The following is a 22,468-nucleotide window of genomic DNA, read 5'->3' as shown; positions in this document are numbered from 1 at the left end:
TTTCTATCTCCACGATAGAAACATTAAAATATTGATACAAACCGTATAAAAGGAGGGATGACTTCCAGAATAAAAACAACTTAACTTATTGGTGTGCTATTTCAAGTTCAAACTCTCTCTATTTCAATATCTACCTACCTACCTATCGGGGTGGATGTATAGACAGATATAAACATATAGATATACCAATGAATTAACATTAGCAAATTATCTGCTATATTTATTACTAAGCAACATTTAGTAATAGGAAGTGTAGGGCAAAGAATGGAAGAGAGAATTAAGGAAACTAATTGATCATAGCTAGTCTAGTCTTTATTGAAGGAAGAGGAGTTTTTAAAATATTTTTATTGTTTTGCTTTTAAATCTGCTACTGATTAATCTTACTCTTTAATTTTAACCTCCACTAAAATAGAGTTTATACTAGAATGTAAATCAATTAAGCCAATGTTTTGAAAAATGTATTTATTTTAAATAATTAATTAGAAATTATAAATGATTTTGTTCAAATTTTAAAACCACAAAAATATATTGATACCTGTTTTTTTCTCTTTCACTCTTACATGAATATATATATATATTCATAAGTACCAACAAAAGAAGATTGTATGTTCATTTTTTGACTACATAAGTGCTTAGGAAGATAAAAATATCTTCCACAACTTTTGAAATATGGATTTGGATAATTGATTTTAAGAAACCAAATAAGATATTTAATCTTATCAAAATGAAATCTATTATTCCAAATGTTCTATCCCACATTTACTTACTTTTCATAATTATTAAACAACTTTCAAACCCCTTCTATGAATAATAATATCATGTAAGAAAGCATTGGTTGTTAAATGTCTATGGAGATTTTCAGTCATCCATATCATGGTTGTTCCAAAGGTGCTTTTTTCAAGAGGCAACTGGACTTTCTGGTTTTTCTTCAAAGACATTTCACTTCCCATCCAAGGAGCTCTTACTTCAGCTGAAGAAGCTTCTTGGATGAGAAGAGAAACGTATTAGAAGAAAAACCAAAAAGCTCAGTTGCCTCTTGAAAAAAGCACCTTTGGGACACTGGCTGTTAAGTCCAGGAATTCCTTAGTGTCTCACTTTTAGGAAGAATCTAGACCAATTATCTTGACTAAGATAATTTATGACTGCTTGTGATGGTTTTCTGGACCAAAGGATTAAAACAACTATAGTGTATTTTCTTGAACAAGTATCGTGCCAATCACAAGAATTCAAGCTAGTGATTGCAACATAATAGCAAATATTATGGCATATTAGAGTGCATATTAGAGAGTGCAGAGAAGAGCAGCAAAGGTGATAAGGGGTCTTGTGGCTACATCATGTAATAAAACAGTTAAAGGAACTGGGTGTGGTTAATCTAATGAAGAGAAGGCTCAGGGAAGACATGATAACAGTCTTAGTTGAAGGGCTACCACAGGGAAGACAGTAGTATTCTCTATAGCACCTGATGGCAGCAAGTAATGGATTGAAGCTCTCAGAGATATTCAACCTGTAAATAAGAAGGAATTTTCTGACAGTAAGAATGATGCTCCATTGCTGGAAGTTTTCAAGAAAAGATTAGGTAACTATTTGTCCAGGATGGTATAAGAACTTCTGCCTTGGGAAGGGAATTGGACTAGAAGACCTCCAGTGTCCCTTCCAGCCCTATGATTCTATGATTATCTAAATTTCAAGTCTAAATTTGGCAGACAGCTTCCTTAGTTGTCTTGATGGATAATCTGAGCTGGAATTTGTTAATTCAACCATATTTTGCTCTGTTCAAGTTTGAAATCTGTGGTAGCACATTATAACAGTTTCATACTTAATAGATGAGTCATTTTGAAAAGTAGTAGTAGAAGACTATTTGTTTATTCATATCATTTATGTTAAATGGATCTTTACATAATTTTTCCTCATTGCTATATTCTAGTACAGATAGTCATCATTTAGTGATTACTTTGTTTGGCAACTGTTCATAGTTACAATGGTGATGAAAAAGAAACTTTACAACCAAACGTTTAATATTTATGATCTTTTCAGGTCTGTAAAGCTGAAATAAGATAATAAGCACAGTTGCAGTTTTACTTATCAGCCACTTCGCTTAATGACCAAGTTATCAGTCCCAATTGTGATCACTAAATAAGGACCTTTACATATAAAAATAGCTGAGCGAATTAGGTATCATTAGTATGCAGATAACATGAACTTATACAGGTCCATCGAGCCTGGGATCAGAATAGGACTGGATCAAAGCCAAATCACGGAATTGAATTTAGTTAAGATGAGGTGTCTACATCTGACAATGTATAAAGAATGAACTAATGTACCAATTTACATTTTTAGAACTCCCCTTCATTTTTGATAATGGAAAATCTTTTGGCAATTTCAGGTATTACGGATATAATCTCAGTTAGCAAAACCAACTAACCTCAATAATTTTGACTCTTAATCTCCAGATTAGATTACTATAATATATAGACTTTGCAAAAAAATTGAAAACTGAAATTAGCAAAAGGTACAGATGTAAATATGCTAAATGTATATTGCTCAGGTAAAATAATTTCTGAACTCTGGGTCTATTTCAAAATATTAATGCTAAATCCTAAAACCCTTTATGAGTTGGGAGTGGAGAACTATTCAAATGTCATTGTCTATTTGCTAAAATGATCTCTACACAATGACACTGACTGAAGTAGACAGTAATTCTCTTCAGTTCTTTTGATTAATTAATTAATTCACTTCACTCTGGATAAACCTTTTCCAGCTTTCTGAAAATTGTAACCTTTTTTATTATAGAAGAAACTTAAGATTCCATAATAAAAGGCTTGGAAATATTCACCTCTAAAATATCTTGAAGTCTGGATTCCTTGTAGGTTCACCCTGACTGCAAACCCCCATAGGAAAAAAAATAAAGTTGAGCTTGCCTACATGATCAAGGAGATATCACCATCTTCAAGCTGATGAATGTTTTAAATGAGGAGGAAGGTTTCTTTGGTCATACTTTGTTGGACAAAGTCTGGTATCTAGATCTTAGTTTTTTCAGCAAGACCTATTTTGGAACTACTTATAATTCATGGTTCAGATATATAAAACCTATTCAGGCTAAACCCAAGAAAGTCTTTAAAATTATATTAGCTGAGGATTTAGAAAGATTATAGTCACATGCAAACAATAGAAATAATTAAAAACAGAGAAGGTCTGGGCTGCAGAGGTCTGAATTGTTTTACATGGAGTCCCTGAGTACTTTGTCCTAAACAGGCTGGTCCTATTGCAGGGCAGATACTTCAAGCTGCAAATACAAAGGGGCAAGCAGCTGAAATAAGGCATTGGAAAACACTATTGTTCTGTTGCTGTATCAGCTCTTCTTACATATAATGTAAACTCTTCTTACATGTAATGAGGGGCACTGTTCCATTTCTGTTTTGAAATTAAAAATTCAACTTTGTTGCAGGGAGAAAAATGTTTTACCATTCTTGCAAGGATCTTCGAATAGTTAGGATCAGCACAGCCAACTGAGCAGTGATATAGTTTGATCTTTCAATTAAGATCAAACTATATCACTGCTCAGTTGGCTGTGCTGGTCCTAAATATTCGAAGAACCTTGCAAGAATGGTAAAACATTTCAAAAACATCCCAGATCAATGAACTGAGGGTAGCTGATGCCATTCTGCATCTCCCTAGAGTATTTCCAACGTGCAAAACTATAGATATGTTTAGTTCCATTTTATCCATTCTTCTCAGAATTAAAGTTTATACATGTTACAATAAAAGAAAAAAAAGAAAGAAGTATAGTGACTGTAAATAAAGACAAAAATATGTTTTGGCAACATTATACCATTTTATGTTTTAGATGGAAATACTAGATGTCATTTTTTTTGTTGTAAATGGCTTTCCATGGACTTCCATTACTTCTGCCCAGATCGCCAATTATTAATATAATGCATTCCAAATGGAGTTTACTTTAGAGAGGCTTTGAAAATTCTAATTGGTACAGAATGTGACAGCTTTTTAAAGATAAATACGAACATGCTATAAATTTCTCCTAATTATGCATTTTTCATCATTTTCTTTTCACCAAACATTGGGAAAATGGATATGCATGCAAAAAGATGTTCATGCCCACTTCAACCAAGGAATGAAGAAATGCAACAGAACAAGCCTTACTTCAAAACATATAACAAACTTTCGGGGAGTTGAGACAAATCCAGTCATTTTTACTAGAAAATTATTTATGTCACACCTAAACCATATTTTACCAAATGCTGTTTTAAAGGACAATGGACAGGATCCTTTTCCATATCAACAGAGCCCTGTTTTTCCTCTCCTCATAATGCCGAGGCATTTAGGAAAATCATTAGAATATTCAATAAATATGAAGAGCAATAATTAGTATTCCCATTTAATCTTCGCTTTATTTCTTATTTTGGATATCTAACACATCTGAAACAGTAATATCAGTGCATGACATGCACAGCCTTCGACATTCCATTATGATGCCTATATATTACCTGTGTGCACTATGCAGCACTCTATACAATGTGAACATAACATGTCCTACTGTATACAGTATATTTATTATCATTACCACTTGCTGGCCTGAAAAAGAAATGCTTCAATTGTTAACGTAACTGTTTTTTTAATCTTTCATCCAAAAATTAATCAGTGTGTTTGCATGCCATTCAAATGTGTTTCTCATATTTCTAAAACTATTCACTTTATCTTAATAAAGAAGATTAAACTGTTTTATTTGTGCCCCACTAGGCCTTGTGGAGATTTTGACAAACTTCTGAAATACTGTACTGGTTTGAAGTGACTGCTCCTTTAGCTTGTATCTTAGTTCTGCTTGATGCATTCAATTTTAACTAACCCCCTCTTGCAATCCATTTCAGCCCCACCACAAAGCTTTTGGGGAAATCTTCTAGAAGACTGTGGGAAAGCTTTTAGAAGCCTATGCTATGCAGTAAGTTGCAGTAAGCAGTAAAATGCCTGAATATTGTATGCTCTCATTTGGGTGATTTGAATGTGCTTGCTACTGGACACAGCTCAAAGTAAGAATCCAAAAACACTGTTGGAGAGAAAAGAAAAGGTCCTGCTTTGTAGTTTAATTTAATTTCATAAATACTACAAAAGGTATAAAAGAACAATGGCTGTTTTAAATGATAATAATATGATTATTTTGAAAATAAAGTAATTCAAACAATTAAATATTCCATTCTCTTTATTAAATCACATTTCCTTTTTGAGTGAATATCTCCGAGTTTCTTTTCTGTATAGATGTTATGCTTAATACAGGGGTCCATAAGTTTCACTACAAATGTATACGGAGTTCAACTTTTTCATGTATAACTAGTTTATCCCAATATTAATTCTTTGTATGAGACAGCAAACAAGAAAGTCTTGAAAATATCTGATATTAATCAGCAATTGTCTAATTTAGAATTACTAACTTTAGAATACAAAAATAAAATTTACTTAATGCTTTTAGAATGCAAAATGTTCAGAAATTGGTTAGATATACTGTGTTATTTTTTTACATACAACAAATGATTAAGTTAATATCACAGAATAGACACATACACATAGACAATGTCTGTTCATGCATACATGAAAAAGTATGTTAAGATTGGAGGGGAAAAAAATCTCTTATAATAAAACATTGTATTAGTATTAAATATAATAAATTGATTTATTCTCATAAGGACACTCTCAAAATACTTATTAGGAAGGAAAGTCCCATTTTTCTACAAATATAGAGAATTTGTAAATATAGAGAGCTTTGATAGAGTATTCTCTCTTACCTGATCTTTAATTTCAAGTTCCCTTATTGTTTTTGTCCTATACTCCCTGTGTTCCTTTTCGGCTTCATCCTTCTTCATTTTGGTCTGATTCAATTCGTAATGTATTTCTCCACACACCTGTTAGTTCAAAAAGATAACATCCTGCAGTTTCAGGACTCCACAAAGTAATATTTGTTTAGAGGAAAACTTTTGATGCCCTCTAGTGACTATATTTATTATTTCATCATTTGCACTGAATTCTACAAAGTTTTTATATGGTACTCCTATTTTTTAGAGCCGGGATGGTGAACCTGTGGCATGCGGAGCCATTTGTCAGGGCATGCCAGGCGTTGCCCTGTTAGCTGGCCAGTGCACATGCACGTGGTGGCCAGCTGAGTTCACCCTTTTTTAAAGCCATTTTTCACCCTCCCCAGAGCCTTTATAGGAGCATGGTGAGGGCAAAACAGCTCCCTCCCCCCCGGAGGCCCTCCAGAGGCTTCAGGACCTTCCCTGAAGCCTCTGGAGCGCAAAAAACCAGCCCTACAGGTAAACTGGAAGTTTGGGAACTGACTTCCAGTTTGTTCCCGGAGCTTTCAAGGAAGCCTCCTGAAGGTCCCTGAAGGCTCTGGAGGACTAAAAATGGCCCTATGAACAAACCAGAAGTGACTTCTGGTTTGTCCGTTGGGTCGTTTTTCGTCCTCTGGAGCCTTCAGGGAAGCCTCCAGAAGGGCCCTGAAGGCTCCGGAGGGCTTAAACCAGTCCTAGGAGCAAACCGGAAGTCAGTTCCTGAACTTCCGGTTTGCCCATAGGGCTGATTTTTTGCTCTCCAGAGGCTTCAGGGAAGCTCCTGAAACCTCCGGGGGGACGGGGAAGGCTGTTTTCGCCCTCCCCAAGCTCCTATAAAGCCTCTGGAGGCTGGGGCAGGTGAAAAAAGCATGCAAATAATGGGGTGTTGCACCTGTCATCACTGCTTTAGACCGATGCTTTACATAGTCTCTCTCTCTCTCCCCCCCCCACCTCTCTCTCTCTCTCTCTCTCTCTCTCTCTCTCTTTCTCTCCCTTTCCCTCTCCCTTTTTGTTAATGGTCATATAGCCACCAAATTGCATTCACTGTTGCTGTTTAAGCCTAAATATATCTATCATCAATCAATTCCAGAAACATAGATATTATACAAGCATAATCCATAGCAATGAGATTTACTTATTCAGAGTTACTTTTAGGAGTAATTTACTTTTACTTTTAGGAGTAATAGACGGAAAGAGGGGAGAACATTCCTATTTATGAGGCAACAGGATGACATCCCATCACTATGTTGAAGGAATTATATTGCAATGTTACTGGAAAAATAATGATTACTATTTCACATTTTATTCCAATATAATAGCAATTCCTTCGCCCCACTCCTATCATCAACCCAACAAGAAAATATTTACTCCAAAGCATTTTCCAGGGGAGGAGCTGATGGAATGGGGCACTTTTTGAAAACAAGGAGAATTCATAAATATTTCATACATCATCAAGATCCAGAGACTAGAATTCTATTTTTTGTTTCTGGAAATTTGTATACTTGCACCATGTAACTCTGAGCTGAGCAACTTCTTTTTCTCAGGGGACCTTCCTTTTTCAAAATAGGTATCTAAGATTTTCAGGACTGTATGGAAGTATGCGGTGACATTATCACTGATTGATAGGGCTGAAATGTTGATTAATTAGGAGGCTTTAGGTGATTTACACAAAATTGTTTGTCATTTACTTAACCTGTTTAATTCAACAAAAAGGGCAAAAAATGTATCACTGAAAAATTACAATTTTTATGCCAAATTTAGAAAAAAATAATCTCAGGGGCTCTGGTGACCAGATAAATTAATTGTGATTAAATCATATAGGATCGGTGCAAATTGGCTATTTTTAGCTTAAACTAGGGTTTATATTTTAAGGAAAGTACAAATCTTTTACCCAGATTAGTGTTTCCCAGCTTTGGCAAATTTAAGGTAGGTGAACTTCAATTCCCAGAATTCCCCATGGTAGTCAGCATGGTTAACTGGGGAATTCTAGGAGTTGGAGTGCATACATTTTAAATTTGCCAAGACTGATAAACACTGATCCAGACAATGAATAATAATAAATGATCCCACTTTTTAAAAAATCCCAGGCATTAAACTTCAAAGTGTTTGAAGTAATGCTGATCTTAGATTTATTCTTCGCTGGAATCTTCTTCTCTTTGCTATTTTAATCACTAGCTATCCCCAGACTCTATGAAATAGACTAATACAGAGCCTCCAATTTCAGCAATGTTTGTCCATCGCAGTAAAATAAATACTGAATAATAGGAGTTAATTTTTAAAATATTAATAGAAAAGCCAATCCGTAAGAAACACTTTTTCCTCACAAAATTAGCCCCTTTCATTATCAGGAAGTAGGAAGCTGTAATTAGAATGTATTAAAATAGAAAGGCTACTCTTTAAAGGCCAAAATTTAAGGAATAAAGTTTATCTCTAAAAAGAACTATAAATCAACAGAAAAAGTAGACATGCATCTTAATAATTATAATAATTACTGGTAATCTTTCATTGCATACAATGAAAATGATCCTACATTTTTAGTGTCCAAGTAAAAGAAACTTAAGAAATTTGTTGAAATATAACTTTTACACTTGTAAATGCTAAGGCAAATACAGGAATACAATAAACTAAAAAATACACATTGCAGTGTAGTGCAGTCAACATTCTGCTTTGCTGTCAATCCAGATGGTAACAATATACCAGAACCAACATTCAGATGAAGGGTCTATCAGGACAGACTCTTGACATGGGCTGTATGTTGATACCAACTTTGTTTCAGCAACCATTTTTGAAACTGGATTCTTATTCAGTTGCTGACCACATAAACTATTGCAATGCTACTGTACCTACAATAAGTTTAGGATTTAGTTTTTATTTGGCACTTATTTGCAAAGCCATTTATTGACTGAACTTACTGTAAATCCTCTGCTGCTTCTCCTTTGTGCTAGCAAAGTTCAACTGCCCTCACTGCATCAGTTATTTATTTAAATATCAAATTTATTTGTCATAATTCAAATGACTCCAAGCTGTTAGTTAAAGTTAATTTATACAGTCAAAATGGGAGCTGATGAAAACTGCCTCTTCTGTATTTTCAAAAACTATTCTACCTTATTGATTTCCATTTCACGAGAAGAATGGTGGTTCTGAGCTTCTTCCAGCTGATTGGTTAGGGAGATCTTTTCCCTTGTAATCCTGTCAATCTGAGACTCCAGACCAGCAACATTCTGAGATAACGACATTACCTGAAATAAAAGATAAAGACATTACCTGGTGATAATGCAATCCTTTATTTAGCTATTATTAGGTCAATTACTCTGTCTGAGAAAAATTCTGATAAATTCATTAAAAATGAAATGGGAAATCATTATTTTATTGGGATTGTCATAATTGTAACTGTTGTATAAGTAACAAAATGAATATCCAGCAGACATATCAAAAATTTTAATGGCCCAATATAATAATATTTAATGCAGAATCTATTATCTGTACTATAATGAAGGTAAATAAATAGTATAATAATAATTACAAATCAAAAGATGTTTTAACAACGTGAAATCAAATACTGGAACTACATTTAAAATAATGAAGTTTTCAAAATGGCAAATACTTTGCAACTCTATTACTTAAGGGAATTTTTTTAAAAAAATAAATTAATTATAAATAAAAATTTAACAAAAGGTAATAATTACAATATGCTTACAAGTACAAGTATGTGTCATTTCCAGATTGCTTAGTACATAAGATTTTTAGCTGCAAATGTAAAAAAAAAAAGCTTCTTCCATATCATGGGTTTAGATTATTATTATTTTATTTAGCTATCTAATTATCTGTAATTTAGAGCTAATTAATAGATGTCAATGATTGATAAAATGCTGCCATAACAAAGTTAAATTTTGCCATCTTTCTTTAGCCAGTCTTTTGTTTATTACCTTTCTCAAATCTCAACACTTTGATTTAGTTTAAGAAATTGACTCAAGTAATCTGATTACATGTAATTTGTTTATATGATAGTTCTTTTTATTTTTAGAAATACATTTTATGTATTTGCTTTATGGATAAACTGCTGTGATACGGATCACAGAGATAGTTTTCCATGATCCTACCAAACACCATTTCCAATTTATCCCGGTACCTTTATCTTAACTTGCCACATCTTTCTCTGACTCACTTGTTTCATAGATAAAAATTATTATATTTTATATTAACTATCTTTATCCACCAACAGTTATTACAATTATTCAGCCTAATGACACACTTTATTGTAATTTTGCATCCAATCTATTTTTGTCTCTGGATTTCTGTATACAAACACATTATTCCAATGAGCTTTCAACATCAAGACTCTACTGTGAGTCAAATTAGCAAATGACCACCAGTGAGACAGTTATAAATAATAATTTATAACCAAGATTTGATCAACTGTTTGATCTATATGCTCTTTTATATTGACTAAGTCTTCGTTTAGTTACTCTATGATCACTGCCAAGCTCATCTTCCAAAACTCCTGTCTTGGCTGGTTCAAAGAGTAGTAATTTGGACAATATTGATAGACTCAAAGTATTTTGCTTCACATACATTTTGGCATTAAAACTAGAATTCTAAAAAGTAGTCTATATGCAACAACTCTCAATAGCCAGGAGACATGAAGTCATCATAATAGTGCTCTAATTGTAATAAACTCCTTGAACATTTTTTCCATTTTCTATATTTTCACTACACTTACACTTTTCTTGCTCCAATATAGTCATTAGTGTTCCTCCAATACTCCTCCCCATAGTCAGTAGATGTTCTTCACTGTCTATTGTTAAGGGTTTTTAAAGATAGAGACAAATTTTAGATTTTTTTTTTAAAATTGCTTTTATTTGAGGGCTACTGGATCTGGTAGATAATGAGGGTGGGATTTCCAGCATTTTTCCATCTTTTATTCCTATTGTTAAGTTTCATATATACAATAAGCCAATGCCATTGAATTTCAGTCGAAGAAATCTGAGAAGACCCAAAGGTGCTTTTTCAAGAGACAATTGTACTTTCTCTCCTAGTGGCCTCAAGAACTCTCTAAAACAGTGCAAATAACCATTTGTCTGCAAGGAGTATAAATCCTTCCATTCCCCACCATCCAGTCAGAGCTGAAGAAGCTTTTTGGATGAGAAGCAAAACATCTTCAAAGAAAAAAAGAAACTCCGGCTGTCTCTTGAAAAAGCACCTTTGGAACAACTATGACCTGGATGACTGAGAATCTCCATAGACAAATCTGAGAAGCGTTCTGAAGTCACAATTTAAGTTATTTTCAATTATCAAATTTCTAGCTTATTCCAATTTCAATTCCAATTTCAAAATGACTCTTGGCCGCTCACCATGGATTAGCAAATTAGCAGAATGGCCAAGCCAATTCTTCTACCATAAAGCAAATGGGGAAAAAAATTATTTTACATGAGTTTAAAGACACATTACATCTATTTTATTCTTTCCCATTGTTTGTACGTTTACTTTCCTCTTTTGCTATCTGTTCCCTATTATATTTTTAAATGCAAACCTGAAAAAAGCATATCCAAATTAATGAGTAAGGATTACATATTCCTCAAATAATAAAACAATAGCAGTAGGTAACTCTGTATATTCCATGCTTCATTTAAAACTTCCTTAAACTATTTCATAGAAACAAATTTGTATACAGGAAATGTAGATACACATGAGAATATTTTGGAGCTAAGTGAAACTATTTAAATATATAATCAAATAGTTCAAGTATTTAGAACAGTGGTTCCCAACATCGTTTCCAAAAAAATTCATAAATGTAATACCTATTTAAAAAACAACCAGGTACCAAAATTGTTTATGTTCCAAAGTAATTAAAAGACAGGAAAATACCAGTGATGACAGGTTTTCTTTTTCTTTCTTCATTTCTTCACGAACTGCTTCGCGCTCTCCAGCTCTCTTATCTAGCTGAAGCACTAATTCTTTTTCAAGGCGATCTTTCTGTCTCTCCATTTCATTTTTAAGCTGTTCACATTGAATTAAAGCCTGTGGAGATGATGAAGACCACTTTAATATTTGTAGAACCAAATTATATATTCTTTTAATATAAGGCAAAAATTAAATTTTGGAGAAAAATGAAATTAAAAATTCATTTAAATTTAAGTATGTTTTCACTAATATATAGATGCATACTGTATATAAATTTATAATTATACAATAAACTTTCAACATCCACAAAACAATGTGTCACTCTTAATAATGGAACTTTAATTCAGTGGTAATGCTGGATGTGTTTGTCCTAAATACCTATTAACATTTCATCATAAATATTCTGATTTCACATTTTGAAGTACATATCATATGATGAAAATGACTAAAGTTGCATATTTTTACATACGGATGTAAATGTACTTACTTTAACTCATCTTATCTTTACACTTTTCAGGCATATAATTTGTTCCAATTTGAGACCAAATTGACTAAATTACTCAATTTAAATGTTATTTTCTTATGTGAATATTATTATACAGGCAGTTATTTCTCGGATCCTGTTTGAAACATAATCAGCCTTAAAAAAAAATAAATCTACTCTTGATATTTGACCGTAAACTCTCTACAAAATATTACTTTCATTAATCATTGTCATTAACAGACCTTGCAGCATTGTTTTTTTCTATTTTGATTTTGCAAGACTTAATCTGTAAAAATATTTTTAATATTATTATTTTCTAGACTTTTATCCCAATTTTGCTCCTGGAGCAAAAGGTGACATACAAAAGCATGCTTTTCTCCAATTTTCCCCAATAACAACAACAACCTTGTGTGGTAAGTTAAGGTAACAGAGAAAGAGTATGCTGAGGTGATGAAATTTTTATTTTCTTTATTGATATTAAAACAAGAATTTGATAGGTAAATTGGTGAGAAACAAAATTGCCACCTATTTCTATATATTTTTGTTTGTTTTTTAACCCTCTGTGGTCTATAGATACTAATTAAATTTAAATTATCATAGGCCTAATGATTCTAGTTTATCCAAATATATCGGCTCAACCCTGAAAATGAAGAATATATGCACAAGCACTCTGTTTACACAGGTGCAGTGCTTACCCAAACAACTTTCCCTGCACATGGTATCTTCAGCAATTCTTGTTAAAGTGATAGGAATATGAAATGTTATTATTTTAAAGCATGTTGTAAAATATTACAAAAAAAACTTCTGATTTGCCACTATTGGGTAACTCCTGAAATTATTGAAGTTAATTAATGATATTGTCATATTACTATTCTTAGAACTGAAGCTAACTGGATTCTTTCAGAGTATACTGGTACTTGAATTCCATTTGCACAATACAGTTTGGTCCCTTACAAAAATCTTTTCTTCCAAAACAAATTCCTTTCAACTAGATGCAATATACTAATTACACAGCAGATGGCACTAGATGCCAAGGTAATAAATCAATCTAAAGCAAGAACCCTCTAAAATAAGCTTTTTAACTTACATTAGAAAAGCGCTTTAATATTGTTTATATAGCACCATTTTCAGTGCAAGGTATGAAAACTTAAAAGTATAACTCCCACTAAGTTCTTGAAACTGAGGAGAGAGAAAATTCACTTCTAAGTGAACAGGTCACTGGCAATAAAAAAAAATGCAGCTATTCCAACTATTCCTCTTTCTGACAAACCATAAATGGAAGAGGGAGTAGAGAAAAGGGTATCTGAGATCTACCTCATGCCATTCAAATTAGTAGCCATACGCTGTATGAATACAGGTAGTCTTTGACATGTGACCACAATTGGGACCTAGAATTTCCATTGCTTAAGTGAAGTGTTCGATAAGTGAGTCTGATTTTACAGCCTTTTTTTTGCCATAGTTGTTAAGCGAATCACTGCGGCTGTTAAGCGAATTGTGTGGTCATTAAGCAAATCCAGCTTTCCCCATTGACTCTGCATATCAAAGTTGGCTGGGAAGTCACAAATGGTCATCACACGGCCCTGGGACCATTGTAAGCACAGGCTGGTTGCCAAATTTTGATCTTGTGACTGTGGGGTTGTTGTGACAGTTGCAAGTCACTTGTTTCAATGCTGCTGTAACTTCAAATAGTCGCTAAATGATTTGTAAGTCGAGAACTCTTTGTAAATATCTAGATTTGCCTTAAGTGCCTTCCAATCAGTTTTATTATGGACCCGGATTCCTCATCCATTTCTCCACGTCTTTCATGAGTTCAACCACCTCAATCACATCTACACCTTTCACATATTTTCCAAGTTAAGGCCCCACTGATCAAGTTTGGTTGCCCTTTCTGCCATTTTTCTAGTTATACTATTTACTTTTGAAGTGCGGCACCCAGAACCACATATCGTACTTTAGATATGGTTAAACACATACTTTTAAGGGCGTTATGAAGTTTTTTTTATCAAAACAATGAGCCATCCACTCCACAGCAATTTTTGGTTAAAAAGAACATCTATTCTAAAGTCATGGAATATGTACCTTGCCTTACCAGGTACATAAAACAAAAAACAGATATGCTAATTCTAATGTATTATAAAGCTACACTACAAATCTTGCCATTGTAAAAAAATACAAATCACCTGGTGTCTCTCTTTCCCGAAACAAGAAGTGTCCCTTCTTAGTCTCTCCACCCTGCTGAAATCCCAGAAAGAGAGATAATTTTTAAAGGAAAAGCCTTCGGCCTGTTCCTGGGGGCAGTATGTGTGTGTTCCTGCACCCAAAATCTCACTTTGGTAGGAAATACATGCAGAATCTGTTTTAAAATTACTTCTATCACTTTTTTCTTTGCTCCTTTGAGCAAAGAATCTGGCCACAACCATTTTCTACCTGGGTCTTGCCCATAATTCATAAAACCCTTCATATCTGTCATACCTAAACCGCTACCTATAGGTATAGGGAGTTACATCATACCTACATAGGATTACCTCTTTATCACGATAAGAGATCCTGGGTGAGAAATGAGAGGTGCATTTGTGGATTGATAGAACATCTCAAACATTTATTTAAAAGTCAGTCTAATAATAGAAAGGAGTCTAGGCAGCAAAGTAATTTTTCTTTAGTACATGGACCACTTAGTACTATTCACCAAACATCATCAAAGATATTAATGGAATAGGGCAGAGCCCATTAAATCTAGCATTCAAAGCCTAAAGTAGTCAAGCAAGATGCCTCTTAAAGGCACATAAACAGGGCATTACTGTCAGCATTCTATTGTGTCTTTGTACAATTTTACCTTGGTTTTTTCCAAATTAGCTTCTTCACTCATGTGTACTGCTTGTTTCACTTGTTCATAAGCACTGCATTCTCTCTGTTGCATATCATTTAAGTTTCTTCTTATTGTAGAAAGTGCTGCCATTAACTCATCTCTCTCGCTTAAACGAGAGAAGAAAGAAAAGATCAATATATTAGACAGGCAGGAGATACTTTAGGGAGATAAAGAGTAACATCAACATTTAGTAACATTTATAAGTTATTATATAGAAAGCGATCATGTTAGATTTATGCCAGTTTTTTTAAAAAAAGATAAGAACAGTCTGCCTCATCTTTATACTTTAAGCTGTAAATTAGCAACGACTCTACAAGAAGTAGTTTAGATTCCAGATCAGGAAGGGATAACCTTGGCATAACTATAGCTCCCTTCCCAAGAATTCTCCCCCATAAATTCCTACTGAAAGTAATATGGCAGTGATGGCGAACATTTTCGGTACTGACTGCCCAAAACAGAATGCGCATGCGCGCCACAGCCCCAGAAACTCAAAGAACAGCTGGCCGGTGTGCCTATGTGGGCCAACCAGCTGGTCGAGTTTTGAGGACTCTGGTGCACACATGTGTTCTAGTTTGGGCAATTGGTGCCAACAAGGTTCACCATCACTGTCCTAGAAGGTTACTATGCCCACCAAAACCAAAGAAAAAAATTGGCCAGAAAAAATATAGCTCTATTATTTTCAGTGATTTTATAGCATGATCAGAAAGCTTCCTATAAATCTGCAGAATTTCATAAGATTAAATAACAGTCCCCAAGTCCTCAAATATTGCCTAGAAAACAATACATATATGAAGGATCCAATCTGGGTCAGTCACCAGGACCAGAGGTTTAGTCTTCTGCGTTTTCGGACTTGTGCTGGAGCACCTCTTCAAGGAACTTCTCTCTACCGGAATGTGTACTTTAAGCTATTCTATGCATCTTATTTATATGATGCCTGTTTGGGTGTGGCTTCCTAGGACACATATATTTGTCTTTATTTATAATACATATTGTATATGGCAGATAAAATTTATACAGTTATAGTCAATTATTTATAACGCTGACTTCAATTGTTAAATACGATGGGTTAGAAAAGAGAAAATGAAACTGGAGAAGATCCTAATTCAGTTGGTAAAATCCTATTGTTTATTTCTGAATTACTTTTTTTGCAACCAATGATTTTCATTTTTTAATCACATATACATATAAAGAGATTTGTAAAGTATGGATTGTATAAATCTAATGTACAAAAAAGACAAATGGAATTATTTATATTTACTTGATGGCTTCATTATGTTGGGAATGTAGATAAGTATTGAATCTTTCTAGGTTCTTAGCAACTAGAAGGGCTGTATGAAAACTTCTTGTTCTGTTAATGGAAAATGGAAGCCATGTGTGAAATGGAGCTAAGGGACTCATTAAAAACCATTCCACAATCAAATAAAGCACTTGGTTAGGAGTCTATGGTGGGTGGCTACTGAGCAGGAAGATACTCTAAGAGGAATAATGCTTTTGTAAAGCTTCCTTACATTGCAATGAGTCTTCATAGTCAATTGCGCTAAAATTACTGATGTTCATGAAATTACTTGTTACAATTGTTATAGTCTGTGAGGTTTTTTAAATTCAGAACCATCCATCTGCTTACTTTGTTAGTCTTTCAATGGTTTGCATATGGACATTTGAATGAGTCTGGGAAAGAACTGCTTCATGCTGTGCACAATTTAAGCAGAGACCACCAGGCCTATTAGAACTATTTGCTGCATTGATCAAATGCTGATGTTTTAATCGTCCCCTCAGCTCTTCACAGTTTTTTTGTGACTCTGATAAAGCTTTTCTGCAACAATAACAACATAAAAGAATTATAAACAGCACACAAGGTTGAGTACAATAATGATTGGAAAGTAACTGGAACAACTTTTTTCTTACTGCTTTAAACTCTCTAAAAGACCACAACTTTGTGCCACATTAAATAATCACCAGCTTATTACCACATAAACCTTTCATGGTTCACAATCCACATCAAATGCATAAAATATTTCCTGAGTAAAGATTACCATATGTCAAAGCTGGGGAAAGGGAAGAAAGAATGAACGGGAAAGAAGAAATGAGAGGCAAAAATGAAGAGTCACAAATAAAAGAGCATCACCCTGTGTTAAACAGATATTTTTAAATTAAAAAGCTGGATAATACCACATGTATCTATAGCATGACAAGAAAGCTTGACCTCTGTTTTAGGAGTTAGAAATTGTGTCTTTGTGTTTTTAATGAAATGAATTGAATGGTAGTGTCTTAAACAATTTGTATGCTTGTTTATTTGCCCACTTCAGATCTTGGCAGGAACCAACTGAAAAAGGTCAAATAATCTACTTCCAGGGCATTCATCAACAGCACACAGCCTCCTTTTCAACAACCTTTTCTAAAAAGGGAAGGTTAGAGAAAGGAGGATAGTTAACTAAAATTATTAGTTGCAAGGATGGCGTATTAGGAGGGGGGGTGCAGGAAGTACCGCCCCCTTCCTTAAATAGGCCAACAACCACAGCATGGACCTCAGGTCATTTTTATTTGTTTTGTGGATGTTTTTGCTGTTTTAATTTTTTTTACATTGTTTTAATTGTTTTATAATTTTAGAATTATAAGCCACCTAGAATAACTTGGATGAGTTGAGCAGCTGTAGAAATTGAATGAATGAATGAATGAATGAATGAATGAATGAATGAATTTACTGTGCAATCATAAAATAACCATTCTGCAAAGAAAGATACAAATCCTTACAAATAACTAATATTTTTGAAAATATTATTTTAGGCACCAGAGGGAGATGGAGAAACTGAAACAAGCATTATATTGTTCTGAAAGTTTTATCTTTGTATGTTTGTAATGTTAGGGATTTTTTCCCACTAGATACTGATTGATTCTTTGCAATAACTTAGCAATCTTACCAGGAAAGCAACAAATATACATCTAATTACATACAGAAACAGACACATTATTAAACTATGACACATTCAAAAACTTTTAAAGAGCAGAGAATAAAATAATAATGATTTATTTCTACGGACTTACGGACAAGATAATGAGGCAAAATGAGACAATTCTATAGAGGCATAAAGCTTCAATCTAAAAATACATAAACTTTTTTTTTTACCGTAAAGACTGTATCTGAGCTTCAAACACTTCCGTCTTTTCTTCATGAAGATATTTTAGTTTCTCCTTTAAAATAAAATTAATACCTATTATTTGTTCGGTTATAAATAAGGCATAGTCAGGACTGCCAGGGCATCTGCAAAATTTTAGCAATCTGTCTGTCTTCTATCATTAAATTTATAGAGACTATCTGACTCCATCATGATATTGGATACCAAACCTGCACTAGCTGAAAATGGAAATTAATTTAAATTACACAGCAACCACTCTGTTCGCCTAAGAATAAAATGATATAGTCATATACTAACTCATTTTCATCATCATCATTAGGTCCTGTGCAAAGCATATTGGGCAGCGTTTTCCAGAGCTTTCAACTGTTCTCAAAATTGACTAATTCATTTTAACTAAGCATTATTAACTATTGGGTAGTTTCTATTAAATTTGCTATCTAAGTATCATTGATTAAAAATGCTGGGAACTGAAATAAGGCTGCTATACAGCACATAGGACTATAAAATACAGATCCACCGAGTTAAGCTTTAAATGTCAAATCAAATTGTTTAGGGATTTAGATGATCATTTTTTGTAAATTTCTAATATTTAAATCACAAGCTTTTTAAAACCTTTTTTAGATGGACAATTAAACTGCAACATTCAAAGGCAAAATATGTAATTAAAGACATACTTCAATGTAACATTATTTGGTAAATGGTTATTTTAAATTACCCACACTTCGTTTTTTCTACAATGTTGAAAATTATTATTCCATAGTAGGAATATGTGCAGAAATACAGAGCAGTGCTTGCATCATGTATAATATTCTGACACATCCTCTCTTATGATTTTGTTTTTATTTAAGTTTAATTAAATGATTTTTGTAAAATGATTTTAATTGTTGATTTTATTGTACATCTCCCAGAGTCACTCTTGTGAGATGGGGAGCCATATAAATTTGATAGACAAACTTGGATTCAATAGTTTTACATATTGTCTACAACCTACTTGAAAATTACTATTATTAAAATTAGAAATATAAAATAAATGCAGAACAAAAATGCAGTATACAATACAATGCAGCAAAACTGAAAAATTAACATTTAAAACACGGCAAAATAAAACGTTAACCTTGAGCTCTGCAGAATAGGTTTTTAAAAACATGTTAAAATAAAGAGAGTTTCCACCTATTCTTGGAAGAGCATTTTTGTTTAGACATCACTTATCTACCTTAGAAAACAGCAATATCCTAGAGGAAAGATTACTGACTGACTCAGTCAGTGTCAATGACTGAAAAGAAATTGGGCTCACAAACAGTAAGATTTCAGGCTGTATAGGATTTTAGAACTTAACAACAAAGATCAGGAGGAAATATGGTAACCTGCTACATTATTTTAGGTGAAATAAAAGTGTTTCATTAGATTCTCATCAGCAGCTTTATTTTGAACTGTACTTTCTGGTCATATAGTACATTTTGTTAAACCTATCTAAATTAATTAGTTGATTAAATGCTTATACTTTCAACATAAAAGCACATGGAAAAACATTTTACCTGAACAACAAATTGTTAATGTTAAAATAATCAACATTTTAAAAATACTGACCAATTCCTGTTGCCACTTTTCCAATTCCAGTGGAGGTGCCTTGGCTTGCTCAATGACATGACAAGATGCTTTAGCAGCTCCACAAATATGAGAATGATCACCATTTATACCACCAGATTTTGCAAGTAGAGTCTGAAACATATATCAACAATGAATGTGCACCTTAAATGCATATACATAGCACACACATTGAAGATTTCCTACAGGTATATATGATGTTTGTTACTGATCTTCTTATATTTATTCATAACAAGCTCAATAACTAATGATAATGATATAACTTTATATGTTATATTATTAATATAGCAAATTATTGAACTATTTCCACAAGTTGTTCCTTCTATTACAACATCATCTCTGCACCATTTCCAGATCTTTCCTAAGAGCTTTAAGACTTAAAGGAGAGTTTTGGTTTTATAAAGAGATCAGGACAGAAAAACAATGTTGAACAAATGAAATTTTGCTGATAAAATGAGTGGCAGCAACATTAATTGTTACCATATGAAGCCATTAAAATATGTAATTAAACAAAACTCCACATTACTTTATTTAGGACAACTAAATTTATTTCTATTTTCAGTGTATTCTGTTCTACAAGATGAGACATATATTTAGTGATAAACTAAACCTATCTGTATGTCTTTCACATTTAGAAAACTTAAGGGCAGGTTTTGCCAGAATCAATGACTGGAGCACCAATGGAGGAAGACAAAGAATGAATCCAACTGAGTAAGAGCCACTGTCAGACCTATGTCATGACAATAAAAGTGGCAAAACTTTGCTACTTCTTCATATTTATTGCATCTTCTGATATCAGCCAGCAGCCCTATTCAGAGTAACCGCTTCATATTCAGGACAGGCGGGGCCTCGGGATCATCTGCAGGACCATGATAAGAAATATTCATGCAATCTTGCAGACAACATCACTCAGATTTACTTGGAGTTGGACACTGATTGGGCATGTCCAACCCAATTGTAATGTTATCTAGACTGAGCTTGACTCTGTTAGGTATGAGGATGTGGCCAAAATCCTTCCGTCTGTTAGTTTCGCCACCTTTATGTTAGATCCTGGCTCCTCCTTCAAACAGAAACTAGATAGCCCTTAATCCAAAATACTTTAACAGACCAGCAACTTGGATTTTATAAAAAGATGAAATATTAAATTAATCTCTATCATTATGAATGCTGTATGCAATACAGATCTATTTCTGTTTATATATCTGGTAATATAAGCTGCATATATGTGATATATTTTGATGCATTATTAAATTTCCTACAGATTTCTTATTAAATAAAATTTTAAGACTACATTTTTATTTATATTTGACATTTTAAATTCCATAGAACTCACTGAGGCATTGAGGATAGTTTGCTCTCTCAAGGTCCGCTCTGTTTCCATCTTCAGATCATTTTGTAGCTTCTCATTTTCAACTACAATAACATGTATACGTGCTTTCAATTCAGATATTTCTTCCTAGAAAGTTATAATTATTGTTAATGTAATTATTTAAACATGGACTCAATCTCCTTCACAAACATAATGACAGCAGTGTAATTAACATTCAATTTTGCATAAAATCTTACATTAAAGGAAGCGTAACTAAATTTAGTGACATATCAAACAACAGAAAAGGATTTCTTGCAAGTTCTAGCATGCTTGAAATAATACGCTACTGGAATACTCTTCTTTTAATAAAAAGATCATTTTTCACCAAAATACTAGTAATATTAATGAAACATCAGTTTAAAAGAATAAATTTTCCTTATTCTTTAATCCTGCATAAAATCAAAGACCTGCGTTTTTATGAACAGCCTAGATTTTTCTGTATTTAGAGTTCAAAAATATCATAAACTAAGAGGGAACTTTCCCCTCTTAGTTTATGATATTTTTGAACTCTAAATACATACAAAATGAAAAACAGTCCATTACATACAAAATGAAAAACAGTCCATTCTGATGAACTGAAAGCAGGCCTCAATTAATGACCATTTGTTCAGTGACCATTTGAAGTTACGATGATGCTCAATGAGGAGATACACAACCAGTCCTCAAAGATACAGCTGTCAGTGTCCCCAAGGTCATGAGATTATAATTTGAATAACTGGCAACCACCTTGCAATTATGACAGTTACAGTGTCCTGCAGTCACATAATCGTCATTTGCGATCTTCACTACTGGCTTCTGACAAACAAAGTCAATTGGGAAACCAGCAGGTCATCAAAGGCGATCATGTGATGTTGTGTCCAACAAGAATGAAGGATTTGCCTAATGACTGCAACTGGGAGAAACACTGTTACAAATCAGCATGATCCATGACATCACGCTTTACAACTGTGTTGCTTAGCAACAAAGTTTCCCATTCCAAATACCATTGTTAATCAATGACTACCTGTATTCAGCGAGAAATGTATATGAAAACTATGCACATGTGAGCAAAAAATATATGTATAGGAAATGGCACACTACTAGATATAGATCCAGAGCTAGGTTAGGGAAGTATAATTAGAAAACACTGGAGAAATATATTCTTAATCTAATCAAATGGCAACTACAGGTAATCCTCAATTTACAACCATTCATTTAGTGACCATTCAAAGTTACAAACTATGAAAAAAATGTCTTAGGACCATTTTTCATATTTAGGACCATTGTAGCATC

The 22,468-nt window shown here is 33.4% G+C and overlaps 1 protein-coding gene across 10 annotated transcripts in view; it reads right to left on the bottom strand.

Moving 5' to 3' along the window:
• Positions 1–22,468, bottom strand: part of SDCCAG8 (SHH signaling and ciliogenesis regulator SDCCAG8) — a 112,252-nt gene that overhangs the window by 78,520 nt on the left and 11,264 nt on the right. For all 10 annotated transcript variants that reach the window (XR_004255172.1, XR_004255173.1, XR_004255174.1 and 7 more), the window contains exons 5-12: positions 21,161–21,283; positions 19,810–19,941; positions 18,213–18,277; positions 16,713–16,901; positions 15,056–15,194; positions 11,703–11,855; positions 8,942–9,076; positions 5,793–5,909 (exon numbers count right to left, since the gene is read on the bottom strand). Coding sequence is in view for 7 of the 10 variants with exons in the window: in XM_032215214.1 (XP_032071105.1) it covers positions 5,793–5,909; positions 8,942–9,076; positions 11,703–11,855; positions 15,056–15,194; positions 16,713–16,901; positions 18,213–18,277; positions 19,810–19,941; positions 21,161–21,283 (1,053 nt within the window). In the remaining 3 variants the exon portion in view is untranslated. The remainder of the gene's footprint in view (positions 1–5,792; positions 5,910–8,941; positions 9,077–11,702; positions 11,856–15,055; positions 15,195–16,712; positions 16,902–18,212; positions 18,278–19,809; positions 19,942–21,160; positions 21,284–22,468) is intronic.

The sequence above is a fragment of the Thamnophis elegans genome, chromosome 4 (genome assembly GCF_009769535.1).
Source record: "Thamnophis elegans isolate rThaEle1 chromosome 4, rThaEle1.pri, whole genome shotgun sequence".
Taxonomy (NCBI): Eukaryota; Metazoa; Chordata; class Lepidosauria; order Squamata; family Colubridae; genus Thamnophis; species Thamnophis elegans.
Note: the sequence above shows the minus strand (reverse complement) of the source record. Positions and strands in the feature narration are given on the sequence as shown.